Genomic DNA, 25,075 nt, shown 5'->3' with positions numbered 1-25,075 from the left:
TAATGAGTTTACTGTAACTTGAGGCAAAAGAAAAAATATTTATTTTTAAACTGAAATAATTATATTGTACGGTGTACCGCAGAGGTGTTGGTTGTACCACATTTTGAAAGCAAAATACTAGTAACCATTTCAACCTTTCTAAAATATTACTACTAACGTACTACAAATATAATAGGTATGTTAGTCTCGGCGGAATTTATATCAAAGATAGGTAGAGTTACTACTCCCTCACACAAAAAGTTTTTAGGTGACGAGGAAAGGCTGGGAAAAATAAACTTGGTTAGTAGCTCACATGCCAGAACACTTAATGACGGTGTAAGTCACTTGAAAAAGGATTCACCATACAGGAAATTACTTGAATTCTTTGTTACTGTACTTTTCCGTAATCCCCCCACAATCACTTGTACATAAAATAAATATAGCAAACATATAATCGCGTAATTATAATGCGATTGTGTTTGAAGTGTTACGAACAAACAGCGATATGTCTGCGCTATTTGTGATAACTTTCTGTCTAAACATTTACCGAATCTGTTAGAAGTATTCTGACAGGTTCCGCACACTGCAGAAGTCATTCTCACCTTCTTTCTACCTGAATACCTGGTCTACCTGCAAACTCATTATCAGGGGCATTCGGATTACTTGGAAATTACCGCTCATATGTTATCTAAGTGGAATCGTCCATTCAGAAGCACGTGCCAAGATCTCTATGGGAATGCAGACGGCATGTTCATTGCTTGTTGCTATAGTTACTATCCAGTCTAAAATAAGATTTGGCAGATAGCACTACATTTATCATCTTGTGGAAAGTTTGGGAGTTTACCTACATAGAATATACCTTGTTTCTTTTTGGCTTTAGTCTCCGGGCCCGTTTGAAGGGTATCAGGTCACCATGGAGACAATATGGCTACAACGACCCAGTTCGGATATACCCTGGGGATTTCGGTTACAAGGGGGACGGGAATTTGCCGAACCACTATCCGTGCAAAGGGTATGTACTGTACGATATTTAGTGTTATGCATGGTTTTGTTATATGCCGGTTATTTATAAGGTGTGTGTACACATTCGTATGCTAAATCCGTAATACTTTTTGACACACCTATTCAGGTGTTGATATTAATTTCTTCAAATATTAGACCGATTACGTGAAGCAACGCTATTGATATCTTATATGTATCTCCTAAAGAGAGTCAAACATTTTAATGTCTTCCGCAGTTATTGTATAATGATTATTGTATAATGGTTTTCAAACCCATATTTAATATCATTGGAATTTATTCTCATTCTTGAGATGTCTATATATGACGTCATTTCGTACCACCTCCGCATTTTATTCTGTTTAAACTGCCAGACAATTAAAAAAGCTTATATCAAATATTGATTTGTTCACATAAACTGTATCTCAGAACACAGACGAAGTTCACACCGGCTCCAGAGCTACTGCATGTACCATACACTTTTTGTCGGTTCTTTTATGATAATACCAGTAAAAAGTACCGTCTTATGTTCAAGTAGTTTTTATCATTGATGTCAATTCTACATTGCCTGGCAGATTTTAGGTCCGTTATGCCATACCTGAAAACTTTTATGAATGTTGTATGATGCCATATTCAACCACTTAAACCTCTTATTTATTCCATCAAAACTAGTACCATTCAACGTGAACAACTCGTATTATATTAAACAATATACACATACGTAAGTTGTTCAAATGAAGAGTTTTGAACTAAGACCATATATTTTCTGTACCTTTTCATAGATTTGATGTGGATCTCATGAGGCACATTGGCTAGCTATAATAGGGAATGGAGGGGGTCGGGATGGGGGCTCAAACATATGTTATTATAATGTGCATGTAAACGTCGTTTACGCCACTATATCTATGTAAAAAGGCATACAAAGTACCAATATGTAATCGTTAAATTATGTAACCAGGGCATCCATTTCGAAGCGTTGTTTACACAGAAAATCTTTCTGTCACGTCAGAGAAATAATATCTCATTTGATAATAATGAAAACTATTTGTAAAATGTAGAGAGTAAAAATATGTGGGCGGCATAAATTAACTTCCAGCAATTTAGACCGTTCTCTAACATTTCCAAGGTAGCTGCTTCCACAGAAAGGTACAAGGGCGAAACGAACATCTTGGAAAATAATTAAGCTTTAATACAGTAAATAATGAAACGTATTAACAGTCTGTAAATAACAGAATACCTGACATTGATAAGTGTTTCCGAATACTATATGATGAAAACAAATCATAATAATCTGTGAATATGTTACCTATGATACAAGAGATAGTGCTACAACGGAAAATAGAGATACATTACTTTAAAAAGTATTTTGTCAATTGTATCTCGAAAGTACAATTTATCCTGTCACTTGCAGTATTTTCGACCCGATATCAGGGTGCCGTATATCTTTTTTGATATACCGTCAGTTGATCATGTGACCAGTGATATACGGTCAGTTGATCATGTGACCTTATGATCGATATTGTTGTCATAAGAAATTTTGCAACGAAACCATCATCATTGTGTTGGAAATGTCCGAACTAAGAAAATGAATGTTAAATAATGAGTTTTTATTCAAAAACGAAGAAGTTATTGCGATTTTGCAGGTAATCACGTCATTATATAAGTGACGTCATTACGAATATGACGTCATTAAAGCGGTTGTCGCACACTTAGTTTTGTAAAATAAATTGCCAAATATCGGAAAATGAAGTAATGACAAGATAAATAGAATAATAGGTTAGTGCCTAAGATGGAGAAAGTTTATCTGGCTCGGCTCCGGACGTTATCAGGTCCGCCTTCGGCTCACCCGTTAACCTCCTCCACCTCGCCAGATAAACTTTCTCATCTACGGCACTAACCTATTATTCTCTATGTATATATTCAAAATAAGGACAACGCAGGACAGAGAGAACGACGTAACGTAAACATACTTAAGACGTCACGTTAAACATATAATGGAAGCATGTAGTTTTTAGCATCAGAAAGTTTCGAAATAAATAAATTGTCGTGTCATTCTAAACTGTTTATGCTACAAGCTGTGCTGGTCGGACCAATGTTTTGTAGTTGTTGCTGTCTTGAATTTCTTTTCTACTGACACTTGCAGACGTGTAGTGAGGTAGAACCAAAGGCACTTTAATATAATAACTTTATCAGATGATCAGTTGGTTTCAAGATGAGCGTAACTTGCATCTGCATTTTACACGATAAGTTTCTGATACGGGGCGATATAAATAAGCATGCACTTCAGATGAGTCACTGTTTAGGCGTCAATGAAAAATACGTTGTTTTACGTCCTTTAAAAGATATCGAATACGATTTCGTTTTAAAGCAACAAAACAAAAACAAAAAATGTAAATAAACTTGCTTACGAGTTTATGTGCGGTTATTGGAAAGCAATTAAATCTTCAATGTTCAACACTTTTATGGACACATTTGTGCATGACTGTAAGTTTCCTCTCCCCCCACACCCTTTATATATTTGCACTTGAAGATGGATTGGACGGACCTGGTTAACAAAATTTCCTTTTCAGTTATTAATTTACTCGCCTTATTTAACAACAGTTTACTCGCCGTATTAATCAACAATTCGCTCGTGCTATTTATCAATATTTACTTGCATCGGAAATGACTAGCCCAGATGATAGACTGTGGGCCGAGTAGTTATGGTCACTGACTTCAAATCACTTTCCTATCACCGATATTGGTTCGAGCTTCACTTGGGGCGTTGAATTCTTTATGTTAGGTTCCGTCTGGCTTACAGAAGGTCGGTGATTCTACCCGGGTTCCCGCTCGTGATTAAATAATGCAGGGCGGGGTACCTAGGGTCTCACAGTCCTCCACCATCAAAGCTAGAAAGGCGCCATATGACCTGTATTTATGTCGATGCGACGTTTAAACACAAACAAATTACTATGTATGGTGTGTTCAAACGTTTACAAAGTTGTTTGGGAAACTGATGCGGCATTGATTCGCACGTATTTTATTGCCTCTCAGAAAACCGCATTTCAAGATAAGCAATATGAATTTACAAATGCCTATTATAACTTTAAAACGAGGCATCACATTCTGCATCATATAGAACGTTAGATGTAATGATGTGGAAAAACATCATCGCAGTGTCTAGGTGTCTGTTATCCTTCATAAGTAAATGATCCCTCCAGGCCAGAAACTGGCATTCATTTATGTATTTGTGTATTTGTTTATGGTGTCATTTTTCAGGTACATTTATATTTGTAAATAACCTGGTCGAATGTATTTAGTATCATACACATTAAAGACAGTATGGCCTTACCAGATATGTCACAGATGTCACGGAACATATTTATACGTTCGAACTAAATTCATTTCCTCTATAAACAGTTGTTACGGGAGTAGTGCTGTGTTTAAAGGAACCGTATACGATTGTGAAAATATTTAAACATAAGCGACATTGTTTACTTTATATATGCATATAATAAACAAGAAATGCAAGAGATTAATACAATTTGCCAAATATTAATAAATGCTAAGTGGTGTAAAAAGGTATCATGTAGTTTTTCAGAGCAACAGATTCCTTTCATTCAATGTTTAGTGCAGAACTTTATTAGAATATGCACGTATCTTCTCGGACTGTATATAATATTATGATTATCTCATGCATGTATCTCTTCACCCAAGTTTCTCTGTCTGCTGACCCTAGTGACCGAGGCTATTTATACCCCAAGCCAAAACGCGCGTATTTGTTTATATAATTAGTAGGTAATAGCACACAGCACGTGCTAATTTCTCGTCTGCTGCTAAATCATAACCATCAGCCACCAGTAATAAAAATAAGCGAAATCATATACTAAACAAGGGACGTCCAACCAAACAGTGGACGCTCAACAAGTTTCTATCAAAATACATCCGTATACGTCCAACCAGTTATCAAAACTCTCGAACTCTAAACCAGGGATATTCAATAAATTTCTATAAAAAACACCTCTTACTCTGAACAAGAGGTGTTCAGTTTCTATCAAAATACACCCGTAAATAGTCCCGTACCCGTAAAAAAGGATGTCCAACTAGTTTCTATCAAAAATGCAGCCTTTCACTTTACAGAGGACGACAAACCAGTTTCTATCTAAACATATTAGTAAATGCTTTTTTATTGGTATCCAATGAAAGACTAAACAATTAAGAGTAAGGTCCATAATGCCTTAATTATTTAACTTTAAAACAGATGAAACAGCTTTCCGAATAGATGTTATGCGTACTTACATGGTTAGAAAAGCACTACCTCTAATATTGCACATGAATTTTTATAATTAGAGCTATAAAGGGAGGTAATAAAACAATAGATTCAATAAATCATTATAGTATATTCATCAATATTCAAACATTTGACAAATTAATGTATTTTATGTTCATAACGGAAAATATGGCAGCCATATTTTAAACAAAGGCATTACTAGTATGAGCCTTTATCTTTTTGAAAATGAAGGAAAATGTATGCTGTTACATTCTTTTTAAGAAGTGAACTCTAGCGATATACATGCTGCGTTACTGAATTTTACCAGTTACTAGTTTGTTCGGTAAAGCATCAGTCTGACAAATGTACACACAATCTTAGTATGTCAATGCCCGAGCACTACAAATATTTCACAGATATAGATTCTTACGCAGGGGCGAATGACCGAAAGAGAGAAAGTGTGTAAAATCCCCATTAATCTTGCAAATATCCTTCAGATGTTATACAACAAAACTGGTAGTTCTTTTCAGAAAAGCTCTTGTCAAGAACAATGCTTGTCAGAAAAATATACGTAAATCGAGAGTGTAGTAGGAGTAAACCGCTTTTGAAATGCACTAGGCATTATAACTATCAAACATTTGCTATGTTTCTTCAACAGTCAAAGGAAATATACTCAGTACACTATTTAATTTTTTTTTTTTAAAGTCTTGTTATCGTATGAAATACCTCTATAGTTGTGCATGTTTTCTTTTTTAAGATATATATCAGATATTTTAATGAAAAATCAATATAAAACTGAAATGTATCGCAATAAGGAACCTGTGACAATACTAACGTCAGACATTATTTGTACTCATTGACCTCGTATTTTATCTAGTTTGTATTAGTGTGTTATTACTTTGCCTAATTGAAAAAACAAACGAGCGCGTTCCATCAGGCAATTAATAGCTAGTCTATGAATGTATAAGGGATGTTCAGAAAGATCGTGTGCATTTGATATTGCATTATCTTTAATCATAATAATTTGAAGGATTAGAAGCAGCAAGGTATAGTCAAATAATGTTGAGTCTTTAACATGTATCGAGCTGATTCTTTATGCCTATACTTCACTTCTCTAAAATATAGATATTTATAACATTTTCGGATATCTGTCTTTTTTTTCGCGATGGTATTCGGATGTTAAGCGAGCTTCGCAGTGATGATAGATGTAAGATTCATTTGATTTATGAACTGTTTTTGAGTCTGCAGTCAGTCAACGCTAGACGAAATCTTAAAACGTTGTAAAAGAATAATCAGACTTTAATCTAGGTAAGAAACTCGACAGAGTTAAACAATGCAGGCTTTGATAGATGGCGTATTTTATGATCTTCTGTATTTAAAACAGCCACCTGTCCAGATTTTGGAACTTTATTCTTTCTTTTAATTTAGAGTGATCAAACGAACCTTTATCATTATTGTAGTGATAAACATATCGTTAGCAGCTCGTTTTTACGTCAGAATTTATTGAATGTGTATATACATCTGTGCTGAATGTATCAAAATAATTGGCAGAATTTGCGAGTTGCCGAGATGAACTTTTTATAGATTAGAAAACATCTTTTCTAAGAACTGAAATGCCTACACAGTATGCGCCCATTTACACATATTTCATGCCATTTGCAAATGTAATGGATAAATGAAATGACTATTATAAACTTTGAAGGAAAAAAATCTCTTTGTATCCATAAATAACATCCTCCCTGTTCGTTCGCGTTCATTTTGTATGAACTGCAAAATTTACGATAATTCTTACAGTCGTGGAGTCATCAGAGTTGTTCTGTCTGCTGAACTAAAAGAAATGGAGTCTGAGGCTTACGTTGAATACATCAAAATGTGTGCAGTTTATATTAACAAATGTTCACAGTTGGAAAAGAAATAACATGTAACTATATGATCTCGGAGTCAATAGAATATGATCGGCAAGTAAACCATGAATCGCTAGTGTAGGTACAACATTCTGTCACGTATGTAGACTAAGTTTACAGAAATTTTGATTTATGTCATAAAAACAAAAGTCAGTTTATTTCAGAGATATTTCTGAGGGAATTATAATGTATCATGACACTGGACATAAAAATAGACAGGCTAGATATCATACATTATGGTGTAGGAGCACGTCTAAGATGTAGCGTGTTTAAACCGAATCACGGTATTGGCAATTTCACGCTTCCGTAGAAACATCTTTGTTTCAAACAACATTTGACTCTTTGTTCACATTTGATTGTACATTGCCATCTCGTCGATCAGTGAACAACAGCCCCGAACACATCATTTTCTCGGGCTGAAATAAGGCAGTTTGCCACTTCAGAAATATCAATAACTTTAACTTCACACTAAGGAAGATCCGACTTTTGATTAATAACGTACATATTCAAAATCTTTTACGCAAACGACAAAATATTCATTTTAAGTCAGCTTTTTTACACGTTTCAGGCCAGCAGGGCATGTTTCTTTCCTCTTACAGCATCTGCCTAATCTTTCAGGAAACAGGCTCTGGTACCAACAAACTCGGGATGCTGTAGATGTTATAACATGTTATAACATATCTATATGGAGATATATACAAATCGTTATAAATACCAAAGTGAAAGCCAAAAATATCTAGGTTTGTGAACTCTGTATCAGTCATTGCATTTTATTTCAGAAATGCCAATCCATCCAGAAGATAAAAACCATGAAAGATCATATATCGTGGTTAAATCTGTTTCCTGCTCTTCGGAAAGAGACGTGCCCATTTTCTACATTCATATCATTGCAGAAGTCAGAATATATATATACCTGATTAAAATCAATGTCAAAAGGAGAACGAGAGAAACTGCTAGGCTAGATCTGAATCCTGTGAGTGATTACAGATAAAAAGTAAAACGTGAATAAAGGTGTATCAGACCATAATGTGGAGGTTATCTATAATTATCTCCCTTTATCTATGTCATCATTTCCAGTTGCACCACCAACAGAGCGCATCTGTTTGCTCTTTATTTCTATATTTTCTTTTCCTGATAATAAACTAAACACAGTCGACTTTGTTTCGAAACGCTCGATATGGGAATCTTTTTTAATATTCTGTTCAATTTATTCAGTCATGCAATTAGAGATCTTTCTATCGAACCCGGTAAAAATTTTCCGCTGTAGATACCATTACCGCTGCAGGAGTTTGTGTTAACTGCGCATTTAATATAGATATTTATACTTAAGGTAAAGCGTTACAAACACTTTTCGATTTTCATCGTAAAAATAGTAAAAATTCTCATGTGTTTCAATAACGTATAGGCTGTCAGTAATTAAGTTTCAAAGCATTCTTAAGAAATATAACATCAATTTCCAGATATCTATTTTTTTACTTTTTTGATGTCGTACGCTTTGGAGGCCAGTGCCTTTAAGCGCATATTTATACGTTTTCTAGGTATCGAGATATAAGATCGTTGTTAATTATTGTAATTATATTCTTTTCGATTGGTGATAAGAGTGCAGGTTGAAAAGTTATTATTCAATGATTTTGAATTTTGTACCGGGGCCCGGCTAACTTATGACATATAACTGACAACTTATGAATAGAGGTAAACGATTAATGGCTTAAGACAAGATGATAATGCTGTTCAATTACGACAGTCGTTTAAACCATCGAATAAATTCTGAAAATTTGAATCTGTCATGTCGGAAAATCTTGCATTGGTTTTGGATCGAACAAACGACCTCTTGATCAGTAGTTGGAAACTTGCTGGCTGGACTGTTTTTTATCAAATGACTGTAGATCATCCACAAATAACACGTAAAAATCAACGATATTTATTACATTTACTGTTTGAATCAGGTCACATGTGCTTATATAAAATGGAGATGAAATAGAACGGCATTTAAACCGTTTATTTTCTAATTGCGCATGTATACAGATATTTATGATCTTGAATACCTGGCAGCGGAGCAAAACGTGGAAATATATACCACATAACCTAAGTTTAAATGCTTCCTTCAAACCGAAATAATTGCGAACAGTGTTCTGCGCAAATTTTACTGTTATCAGATTTGAAGAAATTACTTTCCCAGATTTCAAGATTGAACCACGAACATCATGAATTTGAAAACAGATTTGAAATTGTTCCAGTGCCTATTTATAGAATCAATAGTAGATAGAGATGGTGCTAAATTTAGGAATTTTCTGTATCAAATTACAGATATATTCCGAAAGTTTCTATTGCATTTTCCAGTTGCTCTAACAAAGTAGTGTTTATTTGTTTGTTTTACATGCTTAGTTATTCTAATAAAGCGCAATAGCGTTTCTGTCAAAAAATTTAATTTGTTTGTTAATTATTGTGAGAAAATAAATTTGGGCGTAAGAAATGCCCATTCCTAAATTAAAAGATACATTGTAGTTGACCATTTGAACACCAATTTTCTTATACCTGGAAATTGAGATACATGTAGCAGTCTGCTAGCGTTAACTGCTACTGTAACAAACATGTTGCTGCACTTGAAAGAGATTAATATTATTGTATTAATTGTAAATTCTCTCTGAGATGTTTACAGTTAAAGTAAGTGATCATTATCGTACCTGTGTACAGCTGTATGAATCACCGTGCATAACAAATGTTACAACAGCTGTTACAGTCACATTGTTAACATTCTTCTTTTCATGTTTATGAAGTCATGCAGTATTGACTGATCTTATCTACCACATAGGTATCAATATGTAACAATTAAATATATATGCCTATTGCACTAGTTCTTCGTGTGATCAAACAATACAAGTAAAGAAGAATGTTATATTGTTTTAATATGCCGAAACAATGGAACACAATCAATCGGGTTATCTGCGCAATTGTAACAATACTCGGTCAGTATCTTTAAGATAACTGTTATAGACAATGTGTTTTTAAGGTTTCTATTATAGAATCTACTTGACTTTCGCTGAAATTGCAAACACATCAACAGAAGTTTCACTCAACTTGGTACAATTCTAAACAACATTAAATGTATTTTTAGTCCCTGATATGTATCCTACATCCGTAAGTCAAGTACCCTTATGATAAAGGTAACATGTTTCTAAATTGGTCATTTCTATTACTAATCATGATAACAGCATTTTTTCTTAATCTTAACCTAAATACTTTATCAATGAAAAATTGTTAAATACATTCGTAGATTAACATGTTACACGACAACTATTCAAGTAAGATAAAAGGGTAAATATTTTCATTCGTTGACTTCAGTACACTGAAATTTGACACCAAATCATCTTGCGTGCACCCATTTGACACTCAATGACCGAAAATATACTACCCGAAAATACGCCTTGTAATGACCGCGGATCAAAACACGGTGAACAATGGGTCCATTTTCCTCCGTATTTCAATTTACTGAAATAAATTGCATGTACAAATCAAATAGAGAGTGTATCAATTACTGCCTAATTTATAAAGTAAATTTTATACACCAAATACATAAACGCGAGTCATTGTTCAATTCATTTGACAGTCTGAGTCATTATATAGTGATAAATAAAACATACTTTCACTAAAATTGAAATAAAATTTCATTAAAACTAGATAAGAAATGGCTACGGACAATGGAAAGTAGACTATCATTTCAGCTGGTATGCTTACATTCATTCTTGTGAGAACTGTTAACGTGTAGTTTTATTTTCTATATATGTGGAAACTTGTCAATATTGCGTGCTAAATCTAATTGGAAAACAACATTCAACGTATGTGAACATGTGTTTCAATACATGAAAAATAGATTAGATTTAGAACCGTTGTTTCAATGAATAGGGACTTTAGAATTTTAAGAAAATTTGGCATTTTGCGAGACTAGGAATAGTTCCTTAAAAAAAAATTCAAATTAAGGTATTTGCATTTTTTATATTTTTTTGTTCAAATTTATGTTGCTTATTTTCAACTGTTTTTAAGAACAACGATCGAGTTTACCGTATTTTACAGTAACTTCAGAGTGGAATTTTCTCAAAATATGCTGCTCACTGTTTCAAGAAAAAAAGTAGATTGAAGAAGGTTTATTAGTGAATGCAGCAGATCATATGATATGTTTCTTAACTGATGTATTTTCTTTTTTCAGGTTACTCCTGGAAGTGTTGCAGCCAGTGGTATATCTCCAGGTGACGTCATTCTAAAAATAGGCAACGTTAATGCCACAAATATTACCCATAACGAAGCTCAAGAAGTCATCACTGGAGCAACTAATATTCTACAGCTAACAATTAAAAAGTAAGACTTATACTTGTGTAAATTAAATTCAAATTAATACAAGGTCAACGTTCTGTTAAACCTACCACAATCGGTACATGTTATGTAACCGGAAGTTACACATCAAGTTCAGTCATGATCTAAAATCTATATTGTACCGTCTTTTTGCCAGATTCAAACAAAAATCTTATTCTTAGAGGAGAAAGTTACCAGACGGAATCTACCACATTAAAACAGTTTTTAGAAATATTTGGCAGACGATTTTCATGAATCTTTTGGTGTAAGTATTTGTTTAACATGCACGTGCCAACAAAACCTGCGTTCATTTGTCCTGAGCATTCAATGCCTTTTGTTACTTCAAAACAACCAGAAATATTTAAGACATGGCAGATTGATACAATATTTTGCTACAGCAATATAAATGGCAACCGTTTTGTTCTAAATATGTAAATTTATAACCACATTATAAGATTCAGCGAGTATTTGTACGCACAAAATTACACCAAAAGTACATAGACTATTGCTACTCGATATTATAATGTAATTGTTTCGTCCTCTACTGGCCTATTTATTATGTATCTGTTTTCTTCAGACATCATTTTGTTGAGAATATTTTCATTTCCGGATTGTACTGTCAATGAATCAATGCGAGCAATATTTTCTGCATTTTTCATGTTATGCTGGGACAACCAAACATGTTTATAAAGACCTTGCTTTGGACAGACAACAGAAAGGTCCAAAAAATAAACTAATGACCTGAATAGCTAGGTGGTTTCTGTTCAGAGGTGGTCTGTAGCACTGGTCGGAATATATTTATAATGTAACTAGAATAAAGCTAAAAAACAGTGATTTAAGCGCTTTACATTGCAACTAAACACTTATTTACTAGCGGTTTTTAAAGACTTTGAGAACTTTAACATTGCTACACACCTGAAAAATAAACATCTTATACGTACGGTAGGTTTTTTTTCAACATGACAGATGAATAGGGGAGGACAGTGACAGAGAAATTAATACACCCTCTTCGTTTTAAATTTACATACAAAATACCAGTATCCTATTCAGACAATATCACTTTTTATTGGACATTTAGAAATGGATACTTAAATTCTGTTTTAAAAAGTAGTTGACATTTTATATTTGGGTGGTTCAAAGATTTTGTAGCGCATAAAAAGATTTAACGTGTTCGGTTTATGTGTTTTGACTTACTGTTACACTAAGCTTTTAGTAAAATACGATAATTTCAGTGATTGAAATGGATTTCGAGGAGCTTGTCGATTTCATCAAATATCTGGAGAAACATATTACTACAATTAATGTCTACAGGTAAATGAATGATAACAACTTTACAGTGTTTTGTTTAACTAGTTTTTGGTGTTTTTAAAGCATAAATGTTAGTCAGCTTTGCATAAGTCTATTATTTCGGTATGTTTCAGAAGCGGGCTTACTAGTGCTCCACTGTCACCAACATCTGCGGCACCACACTATTCTAGTCAACAAGTTCAAAATCAGTTTTCTTCTCCCCAGGAACAGTATCCTCCATTCCCGGATTATAGAGTTGGAAGTGGTTATCAAGGATATAATGTGAATAATTCTGACGGATATAATTACGCGCAAGTAAATAGTGCCAGGGACCCTTACGATATGCGTCAATTTGAGCAAACTCCGCCAGTCAGCGGGTATAGTACATTACCTGCAAGGAGTGGAAGTAGACAAAATAGTGAAAGTTTTAGACCTGTTCAACAGCAAAACCAAAACAAATACCCATACAAATCAACAACAGGTATACAGTTGCAAATTAATCCGCAGACACAACATGAACCACGTGATGATTATCAGAGGTCTTACAATGACAGTGCTAATTATAGCCAAAGTCAACCCATGTCACCCGCGCAATATATGAATGGGGATTCTAACTATCAAAGACAGACATCGGTAGGTTCAAACAGATCTGATACTAACAACGGTTATCCACAAAGTTATTTTAAAAAACCAACCCCTTTCTCTCCATCATATAGTAATCAAAATGGGAGTTCAACTCCACCAGCTCGACTGCAGCGCCAAACGAGCCATGGTAGCGTGCATGATTCAACTATAACACAAGGATTCAAACCCGGCACTTACTTACCGGGTTCAGACGATGCTCCACCACCAACACCACCACCACCGACAAACTACCAACCTGAACAGTACCGGCGACCATCTTATGACCAAGACGTAGGTAGGCCACAGTATCAGAGACAGCCTTCTCAGCCAAGCTATGGTGAGCCAAGAACAAACGACTACAACCAATATCAGAGTCATCCGTCGCAACAATATGAACGCCAGGGTTCAAGGCCATTCGAACACGATTCGACCCCTCCTCATTACCAAAGGCAACCTAGTAATCCTCAGTACTATGGCGAAAGAAATGAGCCACCTGTGCAAAGGCAAACGTCGTATGGTTCGCAACAACAGCAACCACCAACACAAAGCTATGGCGCACCATACACACCACCACAGTCTTATGGAGGACAACAAACGCCACAACAACAATACAGTAGGCAGTCATCACGTGATCAACAGCAACAAGGATACAACAGACAAACCTCACGTGGTCAACACACAGAGCTGCCTTCATATAATCCAACATCACCGCCAGGAACCACAATAAATAGTTTTGATGATATATTATCACCTTTCGAAAACTTTCAGAATTCAAACTACTGTGACAAACTTTTTGCACGAGATAATCGTGGGGATGGGGATAGTGGAGTGATATCTGATTTGAATTCGGATACACCTCGGTCTAATATGTCATCTAACTACTCCAGTTACAGTCCACCACAACCATATTTGGGCGGGTACAACGACAGAGGGGAGGTACAACAACCACAGACACTTCTACGTCCTGCACCTCAAGCCCCGCCCCCTCCTCCCGTGACTCCTCCTCCTCCACCTCCACCACCACCTCCCAGTGACTGGGCGCCTACTCCTACCAGAAAAGTGCCGGCATTGCAGGTAATCAATCCATGTTTACTAATACATGTAACATCATTTGTTTGTGTAGTCATGATCACCTGGTCTGCTGAAACAGGGACATCATTTGTCTGTGCTCGCATTTCGATATTGCGATATACTACCTGCTTTCGGTAGATATAAGTTCATAAGACTTTATAAAAAAAAAACTCGCTCGGTGATTCTTAAAAGTAACCACTCAAGATCTCAACCAGAAAATAGTAACTGTATATAAGAATTACATTTTTATTAGCTGGCCAGCGATTGATAGAACAAAATCGTCACGAGCCGACAAATCTAATGCTACTAGCACCTACAAATGTGATTTTTGTGTTTTGCATTCTTACCTTATACCAGTTCATATCTAGGATCCGTAAACAGAAATAACATCGTGAGAGGCGAACAACATTCGAGTTCCAGTTTCTAAAACGTTCTAAAATGCAAAGACAACGCGCATTTTTCTTAATGCTAATTACAATTTTAATCATTAATTGCCTGCATACAACAGCAGACGTCAAGTTCAGTCAGTCAAATATCCATCTAAAATGTCAAGGTATATAGCCATTTCTGTATTAAACTGCCAGCCATTTCTGTATTAAACTGCCAGCCAAAGGAGCAATACAATTTTGACTGCTTAAGACTTCTTAGACAAGTTGAAATTAGAACAAAACGTCAGATTGGGAAGTTGACTGACTAGTTGCTGAAGACAATCGAGTGCTCAATACAGGTGGACGCTTGGCAGGTTCCTCTGTATACACAATACTGTAATGTATGCCCTCGTAACATGTTTGGTGTACGTTTACTCATTTTGTGTTCATTTTCTTTATGTTGTGTGTGTGTCTTTTAAGTCGTTTTTTTTGGCACGTATCTTTCCCTTGCTACTTGAATTAGTGTCATAAGATACGATTGTTAAGTAGGTAAGTATGTAAAACAGTAGACAGTATTATTCAGTATGGCCTATAAGCAACTGGACAGCGACAGATATTTCATGTGTACTCCCTTAAAGAATGAAAATTGCTCTATCTCTGAAATGAATTGGATCGTCTCATGCGTATTTGAGATTATTTGTGCATCCGCGAAAGTGTTTATAACATGATTACTCCATTAATGATTGAAAAATATGTTGTGAAAGGTTTTTAGCTCACCAGTAACGAAGTGACAAGGTGAGCTATTGTGACCGCTTGATGTCCGTCCGTCGTGCGTCGTGCGTCAACAATTTGTAAAAAAATCTTCTTCTTGAAAACCACTGGGCAGAATTACACCAAACTTCACAGGAATGATCCTTGGGTGGCCCCCTTTCAAAATTATTCAAGAATTGAATTCCATGGAGAACTCTGGTTGCCATGGCAACCGAAAGGAAAAACTTTAAAAATCTTCTTCTCAAGAACTAGAAGCCCTAGAGCTTAGATATTTGGTGTGAAGCATTGCCTAGTGGACCTCTACCAAATTTGTTCAAATCATGACCCCAGGGTCAAAATTGACCCCGCCCCAGGGATCACTTGATTTTACATACGAAAATCTTAAAAAATCTTCTTCTCAAAAAGCAGAAGACCTAGAGCTTAGATATTTGACATGTAGCATTGCCTAGTGGACCTCTACTAACGTTGTTCAAATCATGACCTCCGGGTCAAAATTGACACTGCCCCAGGGGTCACTTGATTTTACATATGAAAAGCTTAAAAAATTTTCTAAAAATAAACCAGACGGCCTAGAGCTTAGATATTTGACATGTAGCATTACCTAGTGGACCTCTACAAAATTTGTTTAAATCATGACCCCCGGTGTCAAAATTGACCCCGCCCCAGGGGTCACTTGATTTTACATAGGAAAATTTAAAAAAATCTCAAAAACCAGAAGCCCTAGAGCTTAGATATATGGTTTGAAGCATTGCCTAGTGGACCTCTACCAAGTTTGTTCAAATCATGACCCCGGGGTCAAAATTGACCCCGCCCCGGGGGAATACTTGATTTTTTCAACGGAAAATCTTAAAAAAATTTCTTCTCAAAAAGCATAAGCCCTGGAGCTTAGATATTTGACGTGTAGCATTGCCTAGTGGACTTCTACTAAAATTGACCCCGCCTTCTTGAAAACCACTGGGCAGAATTACACCAAACTTCACAAGAATGATCCTTGGGTGGCCCCCTTTCAAAATTATTCAAGAATTCAATTCCATGGAGAACTCTGGTTGCCATGGCAACCGAAAGGAAAAACTTAAAAATCTTCTTCCAAGACTAGAAGCCCTAGAGCTTAGAATTGGTGTGAAGCATTGCCTAGTGGACCTCTACCAAATTTGTTCAAATCATGACCCCAGGGTCAAAATTGATTTTACTTATGAAAATCTTCAAAAAAATTCTAAAAATAAACCAGAAGGCCTAGAGGTTAGATATTTCACATGAAGCATTGCCTAGTGGACCTCTACAAATTTTGTTTAATCAGGACCCTCGGGGTCAAAATTGGCCCTGCCGCCGGGGCCACTTGATTTTACATATGAAAATCTTCAAAAAATTTCTAAAAATAAACCAGAAGGCCTAGAGCTTCGATATTTCACCTGTAGCATGGCCTAGTAGACCTCTACAATATTTGTTCAAATCATGACCCCCGGGGTCGAAATTGACCCCGTCCCAGGGGTCACTTGATTTTACATACGAAAATCTTCAAATTTTATCTAAAAATAAACCAGAAGGCCTAGATCGTAGATATTTGACGTGTAGCATTGCCTAGTAGACTTCTACAAAATTTGTTCAAATCATGACCCCCAGGGCCAAATTGGCACCGTCCCATGGGGTTATTTGATCGTACATAGAAAAATCTTCAAAATTTTCTAAAAAAAACCCAGAAGGCCTATAGCTTACATATTTGACATGTAGCATTGCCTAGTGGACCTCTACAAAATTTGTTCAAATCTTGACCCCCAGGGTCAAATTGTCCCAGCCCCAGGGTTACTTGATCATGCATAGGGAAATCTTCATAAATTTGCTAAAAATAAACCAGAAGGCCTAGATCTTAAAGCTTTAGCTAAGAAATTTGTTCAAGCAAGCAACTCTACTCAGGTGAGCGATATAGGGCCATCATGGCCCTCTTGTTTTAATGATATGGAAGATAAGAACCTACCAATTTATTACTATTCATTTAAAATGACAGAATTATTCCAATATAAAATGTAAATGTCCAAAAATCGACACTTCTTTTATTACGTCTGAAACCTATTCCTATATTTGCTTCACAGATCATTATATAAGTTTGCGTATGAAGCCCCATAACTATACCTTTTATTTTGACAAAATTATTCTCATTTTTTACTGAAAAGTTATCATAATTGTTGATTTTTAGCTCACCTGAGCAATGCTCATGAATGCTCATGTGAGTTATTGTGATCGCTCGATGTCCGTCGTCTGTTGTCTGTCGTCTGTCTGTCTGTCAACATTTAGATTGTGTATGCGATAGAGGCTGTATTTTTCAATTGATCTTCATGACATTTTGTCAGAATGATTGTCTTGATGAAATCTAGGTTAAGGTCATCTGGGGTCAAAAACTAGGTCACTAGGTCAAAGCAAAGAAAAACCTTGTGTATGCAATAGAGACTGTATTTTTCAATTGTTCTTCATGAAATTTGGTCAGAATGGTTGCCTTTATAAAATCTAGGTCAGTTTTGAATATGGGTTATCTGAGTTCAAAACAAGGTCACTAGGTCAAATCATAGAAAAACCTTGTGTATGCAATATGGACTGCATTTTACAAAGGATCTTCATGAAATTTAATCAGAATATTTTTCTGGATGTTATCTAGGTCAAGTTTGAATATGGATTATCTGGGGTCAAAAACTAGGTCACCTGATCAAATCAAAGAAAAACCTTGTGTATGCAACAGGGGCTGTATTTTTAAATTGATCTTCATGAACTTTGATTAGAATGTTTGTCTAGATAAAATCTAGGTCAAGTTCAAATATGGGTCATCTGGGGTTAAAATGTAGGTCACTAGGTCAAATCAAAGAAAACACTTGTGTATGCAATAGAGACTGTATTTTTCATTTGATCTTCATGGAATTTGGTCAGAATGATTGCCTTTATGAAGTCTAGGTCAAGTTCGAATAAGGGTAATCTGGGGTCAAAAACTAGGTCGCTAAGTCAAATCAAATAAAAACCTTGTGTTTGCAATAGGGACTGCATTTTACACTGGATCTTCGTGAAATTTAATCACAGTGTTTGTCTGGATGGGATCAAACACTAGGTCACCCGGTCAAATCAAAGAAAACATCTTGTGTATGCAATTGTGGCTGCATTTTTCACTGGATATTCATGAAATTTGATCAGAGTGTTTGTCTTGGTGAAATCTAGGTAAAGTTCGAATATGGGTCATGAAGAGCTCAATTCGTGTCATGCAATAACAGTCATTTGTCATTTATACTGTGTTTTAGCTATAATACATCTTTTATTAAACCTCGTTAACTGTTTATAGTCTGGGACCCAGGTACCGACCTAGGTACCAGAATTTTAGAAAAAAAGGCCCGAAATGACATACACATAATTTTTACACCAGTGGGTAGGGGAATGTTCACCATCATTTATGAAAAATGTTGTTGTAAACAAAATCTCTCTTGCGAAATACTGAAATTAAAGATGGCAAAATGGCAACAACATTTTGAAAATACCCCCTTGAATAAACAACACACCCTCAAGTGTATATTCAGCTTGATGTTATTTACTATTGGTGGTATGCTAAGATACATAGCATAAACACTCTGGGCTGTTTTACATATGTTTTGAAATAATTGCCTCAGTTGTTTGTGAAAGGACTAGACTTCACCATTTATGGGCCATATATATGTTATTTAAACTACTTTTTTGAAAATCCTTATACCTAGTCATATTGATAGGACTGGTTCATAAACTATTTCAAGTAACAGCGGCTTGAACAAGGTGAATGGGGTATTTACACCTCCAGAAAATGAGTGTTCATGCGCATGTGAATAACTGATAACAATCAGTGTTTGTAGAAATTTAATGACAGTAAATCAATCAGTGGGCGGAATATGAATATTGCAACATTTACATATATTCATGAATAATAAATATAGAGTCAAAGAAAATAAATGATATGCTGGTTCTACCAGTTTAAAGGTCCAAAATCCAAGGTGGTCATCAAAATTACGTAAAATATTACCATAAATATAAAATACATCGCATTAGGATTCACTTTTGAATTGTGTTAATATTCCTAACTATTTTGAAACCGAATAGCTTTTTATGGACTACTTTCCCTATTTACCGAAACATTGTGCATTAATTGCTAGAAAATGAGCCAAAATTCACCAATTGTGGGGCTACATACCCACTTCTGTCTCTGTTGTTCAAATCACTTTTTTAAGATCATGAAATATAATCGTCTTGAGAATTACAATTCATATTGGCAAATCCAAAAACAATATGTTACATATTGTCACCTCACTTAAATGACTCGTTGGTATTTGGAACTTACTAAACGCTATATACAAATGTATTAACAATTTGAACATTGGCAGTAATGGAATATGTTACTCGTGTTGGTATATATAATGTTACTGTGCCAATTATCTTAGTACGAGGCATTGCTGTGCCAGTCAGATTATTACAACACGTTATACGTTACTGTGTCGTTCAGTAGAGTGAATAATGTCCCTATGTACAACTGACGTATTACAGTGTCAATAAATTTTCAGACTATACAGTGACCATTATAACTCTTCTCAAACCAGACTTTTGATAGGGGTACGAATCACATTTGGTGATAGCTCTAGTTTTATCTACTGGAATAATTAAAATATTCGAAAAAAATAATAGCTACTTATTACACGCCAATTCCTTGAGGTAGATAACGTGTGCACTCACAATATTTAACAAAATTCAACCAACATTTCCAATGAAAGGTATGACAGTAAAACTGGATTCATGCATTACGTATTCTTTCTTTGCCAATTCATATGTTTTGATGGATTTCATTAACTTACTTAACAAGGGATGCGGTCATATATTCTTGCTAAAAACAACTGGGGAACTTTTCAGATGTCTTGGCATAGTATTGTGGCTGAAAAACGATCAGGTAACTAAAATTGAAAATAATTCATCTGAATCAAGTAAATTTATTCCTTAAAGCGGTTATTTTATATAGAGTTATGTTCGATTCATTGCCGTGTTTATATTTAGTCACAAATCTTGATGATTTCGTTTGAAAAATAATAGTTTTAAAATACAATATTGTAAATAAGTATTTCGAATGACTTCCACTAAAAGTTTTATAAATGTTATGAAAAAAAAATTATGTATTTATCCTGATGAAGGCGTAAGCGCCGAAATGTTGATAAAAGATAAATATTCACGTGTTGTTGTTGAATTTTACCATCGTATAAATGTTATGGGCATTTCTCTAACAAACCAAAAAACTATTTTCAACATGTCTGACTTACACTTTGATAGTAAATGTCTTTTAAATGTTCATACTAGCTGAACAGACCAGAGAACGTATGTCAGTAAGAAAAATGCGCTTAAACAATTTATTGATACATTACTTATGTCAGTATAACTTTGTCATACAATAGTCCTTCAAATCATTAAAAAAGATACATAGCTATCGATATCCAGTATTTTTATGTTTGTGACATTTATGTGCATTTTAATGTTGAACATTAATGTTGAAGATGAAAGACATTACGATTAGACAATTTTGTATGAGTGTATGGTAAATTATTTATTGCGTCCTCAAACGGTCGTAAATGCTTTGCGCATGTGATGCATAATGTAGTTATGCAACTTTATTTTTCGTTCATGGCTATCGATTAACTTGTTATATAGAATTCAACATGATGCAAATTTAAACTTCATGATCGATATGAAGTTATTTTGTACAACAGAGGAGTGTATAGCTTGCAATGATTGATTTTAGAAAAACATATATTTTAAGGTTCATATATTATTGCGAGTAAACATCAACATTTATTTACAAAAAAAGACGTGATGTTCAGACATAGAAACATGATACTGTGAATCAGTTTCAGGAAACTGGGATATAAATACAGGATATTCGTGGTATAGTAACTAGATATCTTGATAAAGAAACATTTTATCGTAAACATGAGAATATGATATAGACAAAAAATAAGTTCACTAGATACCGTGATACTGAAAATAAATTTCGCGATATAGTACCACGATACAGTGATACTGTAGCATACTCTATTGATTTATTTATTAATTTATTGATTTATCTATTTATACCCGGCAACCTTGTAAATATGATTATGATTTGAAATCGGACAAAAAGTAACCGATGTATTTAATAAGATAAAGATAAATAAAAACAGAGTTCGTTCTCTCAAAAACATTATAAACGGACACTTTGTCTGGAAATAAAATTAAAAATATTGCAATACCTAAAAAGAGGCATAAATGTCAATAATAACACTGGCATGCTTACTGAATTGTAGGAGCAACCAGGAAGTGGGGGACAGATGCCTGATAAAGTTTTGAACACAATGTTGAAGAACAAAGGAACACAGAAACCTTTCGCGTACGTTCCAACTGGAACAGATCTGAAGGAATTCAAGGAAAGAGCTAGGCAGTAAGTACAGTTTAGAACACTTTAGTTTCCGAATTCCAATATGTTTAAAATTACAATACCTTTGCAAATGTTGTAAAGAAGTTTTTCCAGTACTGACTACTCAAACATTAGTAGCGTTTGATGTTTGTAAAACAGTTTGTCAGCGTGGTTTGCTATTTTAGATTTATTTCATAGCTTTTCAAACTATTTCAGACGTCGGCAACCTCGTTCGGTGATGCCGCGTGGTTACGTGGGACCTGCACTAGATGACGATTCTCCGGCAGAACCACAACAACCTCAAGCATCCAAACAAAAGCCTGGTGCAATGCCAAATCCCGACAGCGGAGTATACAAACATGCACAATACAACTCTCCACTGAGAATGTATTCATCCGATAATGCCAAAGAACAATTCAATATCCAGAGCGGAGGAAATGTTGATGTCACTGGTGTAAATAACAGGTAACGCATCATTAGGTGAATCTATAAAATTGTCGATTACCAGTTTCTTATAGTTTTAGAATGCTTCAGTTGACAATACATTAAATGGACACTTTTTAGAAGAAGACATTATATTAAAACCATTTGTTTTAAAATTCCATTCGATGAGAGGCAAGTAGAAATACTCTTGTCAAGGAATTTCAAAATTTGTTGCCAACGGTTTATCGCAAATTACTCAATTTTCATTATTGTTTCAACATGTAAATTGTAGAAAACACTTTCTGACAAAGAGCTACACTTTGGATAGAATCAGCGCTATTACCAAAAACGATCTTGTACTGTTTAAATATTTTTACATAAACGTTTCAGTAATAACTATCAGCAAAAAACACCGCCACATTTTATCATGGTTCCACAGAAGACTGTCCGGTAAACTGATATTGCTTATTTTAGGAGTTTGCCGAGATATAGCACAATGGATCTTATAAACAACCTGTATGCAAAAGTAGAATTGTTAGATAAAATATATGATGCCATGTGAGCAAAATTGTAGATGGAATATATATAATCCACTGGTATTATGAAGCTGAATGGTATGGTATAGATAGGGTATATCATATGATATAAACAAACTGAATGCAGTAAAGGAATGGAATGGAATGAGATAAAGAAAAAACACACCCAGATTTCTATGCTTCCTGCAGAATGACTGAATAAAGACCACAATGCATGACTTAGTTATTTCACACTGGTTTTAAATAATCATTTGAGCCGTGCCATGAGAAAACCAACATAGTGGGTTTGCGACCAGCATGGATCCAGACCAGCCTGCGCATCCGCGCAGTCTGGTCAGGATCAATGCTGTTCACTAACAGTTTCTCCAATTCCAACAGGCTTTAAAAGCGAACAGCATGGAGCCTGACCAGACTGCGCGGATGCGCAGGCTGGTCTGGATCCATGCTGGTCGCAAACCCACTATGTTGGTTTTCTCATTGTACGGCTCATTTTATTACATGAGTCATTATATAAATCGACGGTCCATAGTTTGTGCTACATGACAGATCTATAGTTTACACAGGTCTACCAGGCTATAAAAGTAAAAAACCTGAAAAATAATTGTGAAAATGTATTTCTTATGTCATGTAATAAACACTTATTGAATAGGTCAAAGTATTTGCCCTCGATCTGCAAGCCAATAAATAAGTGTATTAAATATCACCATTCATTGTAGTATCATTACCAGAGTAATGATTTGTAACATATCACTACTAATACAGAATGGGTTGATGTAATCATTTTTCAACACACATGCATGCGCATCATTAAGTTAGTGTAGATCGGGCAATTACTATAATAGCAGTTATTAGATATGAAACAAAATGCATGCCAACCAACATTCAAGTAAAGTTTGATATTTACAAGTAAATAAACACTGACATTACAAATGCATATATTAATAACTTCCAAATACAGTAAAAAGCACTGTTATTCAACAAGGATTCTCTTTATTGCTGTATAATTATACGAAGTAAAATTTAGATATGTGAGTGGTATTTAATTAATAATTCAGTTTCCATTCCTCGTACCAGTCAGTCAAACTTTATATTTTCATTTTCATTAAAACAGCACACCAGAGAGACGACCATCTGACATCAAGGAATCCGAGGTTTATAAAATGTGTCAAGCAGCGGACGCTAAAGGTAAGGATAGTAACGCGTCTGATCTCACCGATGGTGAGGCAGATACATCGCGTGAACCTCTTTCACGTGAAATAGAAAGTGTCTCGCTTGACGAACGACGTGAATCACAAGAGAGAGTATTTTCGCCACCTCCGGGAGCACCAAGAGGTCAAGGATTATCATTCCGCGTGTTGCAATGGTTAACCGACACAGCCGAAGATGAACAAACTGAAGGTCAAGAAAGTAGGTCAAAGCACACATCTAACCCGGAGAGATGTAGCCACTCCTCCAATCTCGTGATAACCATGCATTTCTTGATCAGTACTTTGCACACTTTTAACCAATTTCTTAATTGTATATCCTCCTCGTGCCATTGCTATGAACATTTGGGACGGCGCTTCTTAGATCAGAATAGATTGTCATCATTTTTTAACAGTTCACTCAAGTTCTGATATTTCTTCCTTTTCATTATAACCACTTCTGTTTTCTCAAACTTTACACGGATACTTTTATACTTCTATGGTGGTTAGTAATGCTTTAATCATTTCTTATATTAACAAACGTTAGTCTCTCGGTATTATAAATGATTCGGAATGTTTCTACACACAAATACTTTCCCTACGTTATGTACCCTCCATGTGCCGCATTCTGTATTTCATCTTCACTACGTTTCTATGCACAGTGTATTTTGCTAACACGCTTGTTGGTGGTGACGGGTCTAACATTTTTCTTTGAATTGTCTCAAGTGTAACTGTAATGGAGGCAATCCAAAGAAAATGTACTTTACTACACTTATATTGACTGTAAAATGGTTTTCTTGGATTTCTTCCCTTTGCTTGTTTTATCCCATATGATAGATTTGCTAAATATTTAGAATAATACAAAATATACGCTTTAATAAAATTTGTTTTTAAGTAAATATTAAG

The 25,075-nt window shown here is 35.1% G+C and overlaps 1 protein-coding gene across 7 annotated transcripts in view; it reads left to right on the top strand.

Annotated features, from left to right (window-relative positions):
* The first annotated feature begins 440 nt into the window (after nt 1–440).
* Nucleotides 441–25,075, top strand: part of LOC123564476 (trithorax group protein osa-like) — a 31,797-nt gene continuing 7,162 nt past the window's right edge. For 2 of the 7 annotated variants that reach the window (XM_053537108.1, XM_053537105.1), the window contains exons 1-7: nt 443–991; nt 11,336–11,484; nt 12,900–14,463; nt 21,917–22,050; nt 22,243–22,491; nt 22,840–22,899; nt 24,097–24,170. In XM_053537108.1, coding sequence (XP_053393083.1) covers nt 893–991; nt 11,336–11,484; nt 12,900–14,463; nt 21,917–22,050; nt 22,243–22,491; nt 22,840–22,899; nt 24,097–24,170 — 2,329 coding nt within the window. In that variant the 5' untranslated portion in view covers nt 443–892. Of the gene's footprint in view, nt 992–11,335; nt 11,485–12,899; nt 14,464–21,916; nt 22,051–22,242; nt 22,492–22,839; nt 22,900–24,096; nt 24,393–25,075 lie in introns of all 7 variants that reach the window. The other 5 variants (XM_053537107.1, XM_045358111.2, XM_053537109.1 and 2 more) reach the window with 5 other exon arrangements.

The sequence above is a fragment of the Mercenaria mercenaria genome, chromosome 2 (assembly GCF_021730395.1).
Source record: "Mercenaria mercenaria strain notata chromosome 2, MADL_Memer_1, whole genome shotgun sequence".
NCBI lineage: Eukaryota > Metazoa > Mollusca > Bivalvia > Venerida > Veneridae > Mercenaria > Mercenaria mercenaria.
The sequence above is the reverse complement of the archived record's forward strand: the minus strand, read 5'-3'. Positions and strand labels throughout refer to the sequence as shown.